The following is a 9899-nucleotide window of genomic DNA, read 5'->3' on the forward strand; positions in this document are numbered from 1 at the left end:
AATTCAGGATACCTGGTAAGATCCAAACCCTTTTTACATACTTCATTTATCCTTCTTAAGCAAAAGGTACACTTAATTTCAAGTGCTGCTCTTGGTAAATAGAGAGACTCTGAGTGCTGCTTTCTGAACCACTGCCCTCTCAGGCTTGAAATGAAAAACATTGTCCCACCAAAAAACTGACATCCCTCCCCAAAACGGTCTTACCAAAGTAACACGTAACCACCGAGAGCAGTTTCTTAGGCAGTTCCCGGGTTTTCCCGGGACACACCTTCACTGCGGTGCTGGGCATTTCCAGGCACCCCCAGAAACACTGCCAGCACTTGGAGATCTTTCAGCACCTCAGCAGCCCAAATGACACATTTTGGGGTGTAAAGGGTGACAAGGGATCTTAACTTTGGGTTTCTGGCACTGCCCAGGTGTCTGATTTACAAACACCTCACTGTTTTAGGCTGTTACTAGAATCTCACTGACATTTTTTCTACGGCAGCAATACTCCACACTCCTGTACAACACACTCATAATGGACTCACACCTACTGTTTGGAACATACCCTTTATTTCTACCTTCCAATAACAAGACAGGAATTACTACACTTGGAGTTTTGTTTCACGGAAAGTTTAACAAGAGGAACAGGAAAACCATTCCAAGGTATTAGTTGTAGGTCATGTAGCGGGGGGTAGCACTGAATTTCGCATACGATTTAATGACTTTGTTCACTGCTTCTAAGAAGTCTTTCTCGGTTGCGATTTTTCGACGTGCTCGGATAGCAAACATGCCTGCCTCCGTGCAGACACTGCGGATCTCAGCGCCTTGGAAAGAAAGGGATAAACGAATTCAACACTCGCCACCAGTGGGGATGAAGCATACACAACATCGGTTAAGAAAAATCAGCTTACCTGTGCTATTAGGACACAGCCGAGCCAGCAGCTCAAATCTTATGTCTCTTTCTACGCTCATGGAACGAGCGTGGATCTTGAATATGTGAGTCCGCCCCTGAAAAAGGAGTGGAGGACAGAAGTGTTCATGCTGTGAGGAGGTGATGACTCTCAGCGTGCAGCTGTCCACGCCCACAGTGGGGGCAAATGTAAAATATGGCTTTTATTTGCTGCCCAGCTAGTTTCCTGCCTCTGGACGAACGTGTTTAAGTGTCCGTGATACTAATTTAGAAAATATTTAAAAAGAGCCTTAATGGTAGAAGTACCTCAAGAAAACTCTCTCAAAAGAGCCAAACAAACCACATTCCAATTTAAGAACTAAATCATGGAACCGGTTAAAGGATTCTTTATCTGTCGAGTCAGGAATATACAGTGAATATTTACCATGGCTTCTTGGCCAGGGATGGAACCTGTGCAGCGTGGGAGAACCTTTTTGGCACATCTGTAATCCCCCCCAAATTTCCATGTAGTTTCACGTAGAGTTAAAAGTGCTGCTTTTGTTAATTGTTGTTAACTGCTTCCAGAGAATAATGCCCTAACTGCAGAAACACTCAGAAATCAGAATATACTAAGCACACTCACCTCAAGATCCGGCAAGCTGAACTCAATCTTCCGATCCAACCTGCCAGGCCTCATCAGGGCTGGATCCAGAGTATCGGGTCTGTTCGTAGCCATCAGTACTTTGATGTTGCCTCGTGGGTCAAAACCATCCAACTGGTTGATCAGCTCCAGCATCGTACGTTGCACTTCATTGTCACCCCCAGCCCCATCATCGAAACGAGCACCTGGGGAGAGGAGACGCACACGTTTCACTAAGAGAAGGACCTTCAGAGCAACAAGAAGGTGTCACAGCTGCTACACAGAAGACACCTGGAAAAATACTTTTAAATTACATCCAAATATTTGTGACAATTTTAAAAAAGGTGTGAGGGGTTATTTGAAAATGACACGTTTCAAAAAAAGAGCAGTGTTATCTGTCAGTTAAAACAGGCACTGCATCTTCATCCTTAGCACGAAAGGGCCTGTCTCCCTGCCTAGTAACAGGGATTACATTTATAAATATCCTTTGTTTGTTAGTTTGTTTTGCCTCCTCTCAACCAAAATCCTTCCCCGCCTTGTCTGTGTAAAAATTGTTCTACTTTCGAAGGCCCTAAGTAATTCTTTTGGGGAAAAAAAAAAATATTTAATTTTCAGGCAGTAATAAAGAGTAGTCCAGAAGCTGAAGGGGGTTTAAATTAACAGTAGATTTTGCAAAGACAAAACAGAGATTCTTCACTAAAGTTTAAATAATCTGGGTGTTCCAAACGTGCAAAAATCAATTCTCACCTGGACTAAATATGTTCAAAGTACATAAACCACTTCCTGATAACTTCCCGGACATGGGTAGTAATTTCACTAAATAGGTATTTGCAAGCGCATTTCTTGAAATGCGGAAATACAGATAAAGAATTACAATGTGAAAAGAACATCTGCTAGTTCTTGTACAAGATTAGAGCTACACATACTACAAACATACCTCCAATGGCATCAATTTCATCAAAGAATATAAGACAAGCTTTTTTAGTTCTGGCCATTTCAAAGAGTTCACGAACCATTCGAGCTCCCTGAAAGCAAAAATCAGGATTTTGTTACAGATTCAAGGCACGTTAAAGGAAAACTGAAAAATGAAACTTAGAAGCGTTTGGAAATGTGAAAAGTTTCCAATGATAAAACTCTTATTTGCACATGTATGTATAACAGAATATTCATAAACCTTACCGCAATTTACAGAGGAGAAATTACCAATCTCAAATTCAGAAGTACAGATGAAGTCATTTACCTCAGAGCCAAATGAAAAATAAGTGGCAGAGTCGGGAGCAGAATCCTGATCCTAGAGTCCTCCCAACCTGCAGATTAAACTCTGCACTGCAAAATCCATCTCATTGATGACAGCAAACTTTGGGTCTTCTACTGATTGCCTGATCTGCAGTGACCTGTCTGACAGCTCCCCTCCCCTCCTGTCCCTCCAGCACATGAGTATGTTCATCCATCTCACCCACGATGGTGCCTGATCCCCACGACTGGGTATCTGCAGGTCACTCCACACTCCATCCAGTATTTGCTCTTACCTCTCCCACATACTTCTGCACCAGCTCAGATCCAATTACTCTGATGAAGCAGGCATCAGTCCTGTTAGCAACAGCACGGGCACAGAGTGTTTTGCCTGTACCAGGTGGCCCAAACAACAGTACTCCTTTGGGAGGCTCAATTCCAAGGTTAACAAATCTTTCAGGCTGTAATGGTGGGAAACAAAAGGCAAGATTATGGGTAAGCTGAAGACTATGTGCATCAAAGAGTATGTGCAAATTAAGAAAATCATCAACGAGGAGGAATATAAACCAGGCTAGGCTGGATTACACTTCTTAAAACTAGAGCTCCTTTCACTTAGGTGTTTACACTCAGCTGCATTATCTTTTCTTGCTTTTTCAAATGCTAACAGATGACCAGAATACTTTCAAAATAATAAAATTGTCAATCTGGAGGTTACTTACATGAAGCAAAGGGGTTTCAACCACCTCTCTCAGCTTCTCAATCTGCTCTTTACAACCACCAACATCACTGTAAGTGACATCTGGTTTTTCTTCTACCTGCACAAGAAGAAGGGGAGCGAGCAGTTAACAGCCCAATGTTGCGTATCTCTCTAGGCTTTTGAGAGCCCACAACAAAATCCAGCCAAAGTAATCAAAATTACAAGACAAAGCAATGTCATAAATAAGTAAAAGCAGTTCTCACTTGCATCATGGTGACTGTGGGATCAATCTTTGGAGGCAAAGGGATATGGATTTGATACTTGTTTCTGTCCACCCTGATGAGAAAGCATAAAGACTATTATTTTAACACTGGTTAATTAAACTGTCATGTAGAAACACCTCTGTAAATTAGAAACTGAATTTTTAAACTGTTCTTTTCTCTGGCATCAAGACAGCCCAGCCCTTAAAGCTGATAGTCAGATGGGCTAGAAACTGTAATTCCTTCTGCAGAGGAGTTTAAGGTTTCCAAAAATATTAATTCCAAAGTATTTTGAAAACTAAACTTCAAAATATCCCACAGAGCAAACTGGCAAAATATTGATTCTAAAAGTAACAGGCTTCACCTCCTCAGTGAACATTTCCTGTAGCCACCCTGTGTGTAACTGTGCAGACTGCCAAAGGGGAAGCAGCCTACGCAGGCTCCTGGAAAGCTGGGATATTGAGACCAAAACTGAGAGGTTTCAGTCCATGACACACTGTTCTCATTAGAACGACATCAAAATCAAAAGATTCCAGCACAACACGCGGGTGAGTTACTCTTCCAACAGAAAGACTTTATTGTTACAATTTCAACCACTGAAAAAATATGAAATGATAGTTGTTGACCTGTCAAACTAATGATCAGATGAGGCGGCTTCAGTCTCCAGTAAAACTCGTGAGAACACAAAGATTTTGCTTACCCAACTCTCATCCCTTCTTCTATGTCAGTAGGTGCCACCTGGTCACTGAGATCCACCACAAATTTGGCAAACTGCTTGACATTGATAATGTACTTGGGATCCTCAGAGTCTGCATTGATTATCTTTGTACACCTAATATGGAACACACAATTAACACCAGCAGGCAGACAGACTAACTGGCTCGCTATTTGTATAAGCATCAAGATGAAAGAATTGTATTTTCCAAATACACCAAAACAGCTGTTGTACTTGTGATTCTATGATTATAGCATCACACAATAATTACAGGAATAAGTAACAGTACGAGGTACGTAATACATCATCACGTGTAACACTTCTTTTTTGACACAATGGTAAAAAGCACTTTCAATATGCACAACACGTGAACCTTACTTTTTTTTTTAAAGTCTATACATAAGCTATAAATGACATTTTTAACACTATGCAGCTCCACCGCAAAGGGGAAGAGTGCACTCACCTTGCAACTTGCAATGGCTGCTCGCTTTGGAGAGTTTGCTTATCTGCAGCCAGATCCCAAAGGGCAGGAGGAGCCAGCCCCGTGTCGGATTCCTTGATCCCTACGTACAACAGAAACAGGCTGAGAAGGAGGCAGCTAGCTGGTACATCAGCCACCCTTCACACATCAAAAACCTTAGATAAGCCTGCAGGAAGCTTTCCGAGATCCCCAGAACACATGCACATACGTCTTTGACAGACTTCTAAATAGATAAGCTTCCTAAAGAAATGAGGCCTATGTGACTGTGCCAGCTAAACACACGAATACCAGTCCAGCCATCCTCTAATACAATTTTGCAATGTGGGGATGATTATAACCAAGCTTAACAGAGAGATAAATGTATTTCTAAAAGTTTCAGAAAAGGAGTGAAACTCTGCAAGTGCTTTCATCGAGGGAAAGCTTTAGTGCAAGATATCAGAAGCTAAGGAATTCACACAGATGAAAAATCTAACACTATTCTATTCTACTCTAAGATAAAAAAACTAATAAATCTTCCACAACACAGACACAGAAAGTACCACCTCCATGATGTATTTGAAAGAATCAAGGATATTACTAGAAAATAGAAATTGCTGTCTTCCTGGCAGAACTGAGGGCCACTAGGGATTAGCAACGGGGCAACAAACGTGTATCAGTGAAACAAAAATTAGGCAATAAATTAATTTTTCTTGTAACTGCCATAATTGATCTGCTGATTTTAAACCAGTTGATTTTAAATGCTAACTGCTCTGATACACATTTCTTTGCTATACAAGGACTGGTAGCACGACTTAATAATAATACGTTGGGGTTTTTGCAGTCTGTGGAAGTTCACTCATTATTTGGATGCAGCTTGACACAAATCACAACAAATTATCTACTGACAGAAAGGGGCATTTGTTTCATGCTATCATAATACCAAAAAATTACAATTTTGAATAAAAATGTGTTAAACTACAAAATTACATAGACATATGTACAGGTTAGCCCTGCCCAGTCAAAAAGACCATCACCTACAAAGCAAAAATCTTGTTACCAAATAAAGAAATGTATCCTTTTAAGAAAAATAACAATAATAAACCAATGCAGAAGTTGTTTAAAATCTGCTTCTTAAAACACTCATTTTGGTCTATGTGTCTCTTCTATTGAAAGTTATCGTAAGAAAGATACCAGTGAGCTCATTGATTTTCTTAAGAAGTTGCTGAATATCATCTTCTACTTGCTTGATCTGCCTTGAGTATGTGCTCTGGCCCTGCAAAAGAAATATCATGTAGATCTTGTAACTCAAATTATTTTACATTTAGTAGAAAATGCCAATAGCTGCTGGGCATCAAGATGTTCAATTGACTGTCTTGGTATAACAGCCAGCTATTGATCACAGCCAAAAAAGACAGTATTACGTTCCAGTAACAATATTTCTGTTTGCAAAAATAGAGTGCAGCCACACACACAATTGACCAATTGCGCAAGTGGAAATTTTTCACATCGGTAAACTTCAAGGATTTGTTTTTCCTTTTAAACCTGTTCAGCCTTAGTTTTTTAAACTATTTTTGTAATGTTTAAAGAGACTTAGTAAAAATTTTATCTAGACAGAATTGCGTATGCATTATCTGAAAATCATCTGTACGACTGCTTTAACTACCTTACCCAATCCTTCTATGACGCACAGAAGACAGCAGAAAGATCATGGGACAAACCAGAAAATAGATTCTTGCTTGTGACAACAAGTTTTACCATCTTGCCCTGCCTAATGCAGGCATATCTAGATCTGGATTTCCTTTAGAAGATCTCCTTTGTACCAACTTGGCAACCAAAAAGAAGACGCAGTGGCCACAAGCCGTATTTCAGAGCTTCATAAATGAGTCTCAGTGTCAATAAAATCAAGAATTCTGGCAAACGTATCCAAACCCAGACATACACTAAGCTGCGAGTTTCATTTCTCAAGAGTTCTTTCACAGACCCATTGTACTTTCTGATAGAGAGGGGAGATTTGCATTTTAAGCCTTATCGTTCATGGAACACACCTCCTGAAACGACATCCTCTTTGACAAGTTCCATGTATCCCCTCACTAATAGTTTTTTAATGTGATAGCTAAAAGCAAGTAAATTTGATGGGAGAAACAATCTTAAAGACACTGCTCTTTACGAAGCAAGAAAATTGGTTGCAAAAGAGCCCAAGTAAAGCTCTAGATGTTAGACCCCTATGACAGTCAGCTACAAGACACAAAGCAAAAATAGAAAAAAATTTCACTAGTCCCAAGCTAAAAAAACTACTGGATTCTTTTTAGGGTTGCGGGTTGGGTTTGGGGCATTCTCATTGGAAGGGGAAAGGGAGAAAAGATCTTGGCAGGGAAGATAAGCAGTAAGAGAAGCAGATTTACTAACTACTCACTAAATACACATCCCTCCACTCTTGCATTCAATTCCTAATAGAACTTTCTTTTTCTCTTCAACGATCTTGTATATGTATGTTACTTACGTAGGTTTTCAGCAAGGCAATATCTCCTTCATCCAGAGCTGAAACAAGACAGGAAAGACTTAGCTTCCAATTTTAAAAACAAAACCAGCAGTATCAATTCTGCTTCTAAAAGATGAAATATATTTTAAAGGGATTGTTTTGAGCTTCTGCTTTTTCACTAAACCAAAGTGGAACAAAAAAGTATCAGACGTTCAAGAAAAACAAAACAGTCTCCAGCTACTCTTCTCAGTCACAAAATCTGTACCACCCAGAGCTTACAAGCAGCTACTTAAACCTCACCTCACTCAAGAGTAGCTTACTGACCTCAGACTGTACAGAGAAAGAACTGAAGATTTCAAAACTTGATCTTTTAAACTTTTTGTTTCCTAACGTTTAAGAAAACATCAATGAAAAACCGTCACCACTTTCCCCCAGTGATGTCTCTCTTCCAAACTGCCCAGTGTGAGCAGGGAACAGCAATCAAATCTAAGCCGGTGTCAATAACAAAAAAGTATTATAAACTACTAAAGCAGCCTGGAATCAAGAACTAACACAATGCTGAGTTTTAATATTGTAAAACATAAAACATGGGAATGGTCATACTAGACGAGATAAACAGTCTGGTCCAATATCCCTTCTCCAACAGGAAGGTCTAAGAATATGGCGGATATATAGTGAGCTCCCACTGGTGGGTCACATACTGTTATTAACAGCCCCTTAAAAAGTCTTCCTTATGTGAATATTTTTGACAATTGTTTGAATCCCTGTAAACTTTCAGCAGAACATGCAGGAAGGAATCCCCTGGTTTAAACCAGCATTTAGTTGACTTAAACTTGACATCTAAAAATTGTACTTGGGCCTCAGAATTCCCACATCGGCATCAGCTGTTAAATGCTCAAGCTTTTGTACAGGGTCCCGCAGGATTGGTCCAGCGAACTCTCTCAATTAAGTATTATTGTCATTCCCTGTTTACTTCCTGATCACTTGTCATTTAACAGACCAAATGACTGTCTTTGCCTTAAGCATCCCTGGCCCTCTGTTTTTCCTCTCTTTTCCAATTCCATTGTATCTTTTTTTATGACAGAGGGAACCCAAACCACAGTATTGAAGTATCTGGGTGCAGTGTGTATTATGCAGTATTTTGAAAGGATTTTTTTGTGCTGATCTTAATTTCTTTCCTGATTCTTTGTACTAACCCATTGATTTTTGCATGCATTATTACAATTCAAAAATATTTTTTGAGCAGGGACAGTTTGAAGTCCATCACAGATTACACGCAGTACTGCTTTTGCTTCCAGATGCATCCCTTAGTATTTACTAACATGAAATAAAAAGGCAAATGAAATTCAACCACGCAAAGCAACAGCGATTTTCACGCTATCACCAGAAAAATCTGCCACCTCACTCTCTCCTGCTTCCACTGAATTACTTCGGAAAGGGGCAACACACAGGGTTTGACAGCCGCCTCCGCAGGACTCCACCAATGAATCAATTATCCCGTTTAATTATGTGATGTGGGTCTGGGCTGCAGAAGGCCAGCGGCTCTCCCCAGCCCCGGGAGGGCGATGGCAAACACCCCTCCCCCGGTATTCGTTACTTCCCCCCCGATCCCTTACCGCGCTGCCCAGCATCTCCCCGAGCGGGCAGCGGACTTGGCGGACCTGATTTGCCTCAATTTTCCCTCAGGAACTTCAAAAAACAGCCGGATGTTTACTTTTAAACACCCCCGCCCCACAGACTGCGCCTCCGTCCAGGGAGTCAGGGCCCAGCCCGGGCTCCGGGCCGGGGGAGGGGTGGGCGCTCGAGGGCCACCGACCCGCGTTTGAGGGATTTTTAAAGTTGTTTGTTTTCCTCCAGCCGCGTTCCTTCAACCCCGCCGCTCCCGGCACCGAAATGGCGGCCGGCAGCGCCGCCCCCGCCCCGGTAACCGGTACCCGGCCGCGGCCGAGGCGCCGCTCGGACAGTTTCCCCGCCGTGAACACGGGGATCCCGACCCAGGGCGGGGGTGGACGGGGGGGGTGGGCTGCCAGTTCTACCGCCTGTTGCCGCGGTAACGGCTGGTGGGCCCGGGGAAGGCGGCAGGGCCGGGCCCCCGCCCGCCCCCCCCTCTCACCGCGGATGGGTTTATCCTCCTTCTCCTCCTCCTTGGTCTTCCTCTGGTCGGCGCCCAGGTAGTCCGGCATCTTGCCGGCCGCGTCCTGCCACCAGCCCTGCCCCGGATGCGTTACGCAGCACCGCCGGGGCTTCCGGACGGGCCGCGCCGGGCCGGGGGGACACTAAAGGAGGGTGCACCGGCCCCTGCGCGCCGCGGACCCCGCGCAACCGCCATCTCCTTCCCCCCCGGCACCGCCACCGCCGCCGGACAGTTCCGCCCGCCACAGCTGCCGGTGGGACGGTGTGAGCCGCGCCGGTGACACCCGCACCGCCCCGGGCCCGGGCTCCGTTGCGGAGGGGCAGCGTGGAACGGGCAGTGGGGCGAGGCGGTCGGCGGGGGAGGAGGGGACCGGGCCGCTTATCCCGCCGCACGCCGCCGCCGCCCCG

General features: G+C 43.4%; 1 protein-coding gene across 1 annotated transcript; it reads right to left on the reverse strand.

The window, feature by feature from the left end:
• Positions 1 to 522: 522 nt before the first annotated feature.
• On the reverse strand, positions 523 to 9676 carry PSMC2 (proteasome 26S subunit, ATPase 2). The gene is made up of 12 exons (XM_074168995.1): positions 9472 to 9676; positions 7380 to 7417; positions 6071 to 6152; positions 4883 to 4982; positions 4405 to 4536; positions 3708 to 3780; positions 3467 to 3562; positions 3044 to 3208; positions 2452 to 2539; positions 1518 to 1720; positions 897 to 993; positions 523 to 809 (listed from the first exon to the last, which is right to left on the reverse strand). Exons 1-12 carry the CDS (start codon positions 9539 to 9541, stop codon positions 652 to 654), a joined length of 1302 nt encoding a protein of 433 aa, XP_074025096.1. The 5' UTR covers positions 9542 to 9676; the 3' UTR covers positions 523 to 651.
• Between the last annotated feature and the right edge of the window lie 223 nt (positions 9677 to 9899).

This window comes from Numenius arquata, chromosome 2 (assembly GCF_964106895.1).
Source record: "Numenius arquata chromosome 2, bNumArq3.hap1.1, whole genome shotgun sequence".
NCBI classification, from domain to species: domain Eukaryota; kingdom Metazoa; phylum Chordata; class Aves; order Charadriiformes; family Scolopacidae; genus Numenius; species Numenius arquata.

Excerpts from the sequence above, each read along its gene's own strand:
- PSMC2 (XM_074168995.1), bottom strand. The coding sequence starts at position 9,541 with ATGCCGGACTACCTGGGCGCCGACCAGAGGAAGACCAAGGAGGAGGAG. Across the intron at positions 6,153-7,379 it reads TTGCCTTGCTGAAAACCTAC|GGCCAGAGCACATACTCAAG; the intron begins GTAAGTAACATA and ends TTTCTTTTGCAG. Across the intron at positions 4,537-4,882 it reads CAGCCATTGCAAGTTGCAAG|GTGTACAAAGATAATCAATG; the intron begins GTGAGTGCACTC and ends GTTCCATATTAG.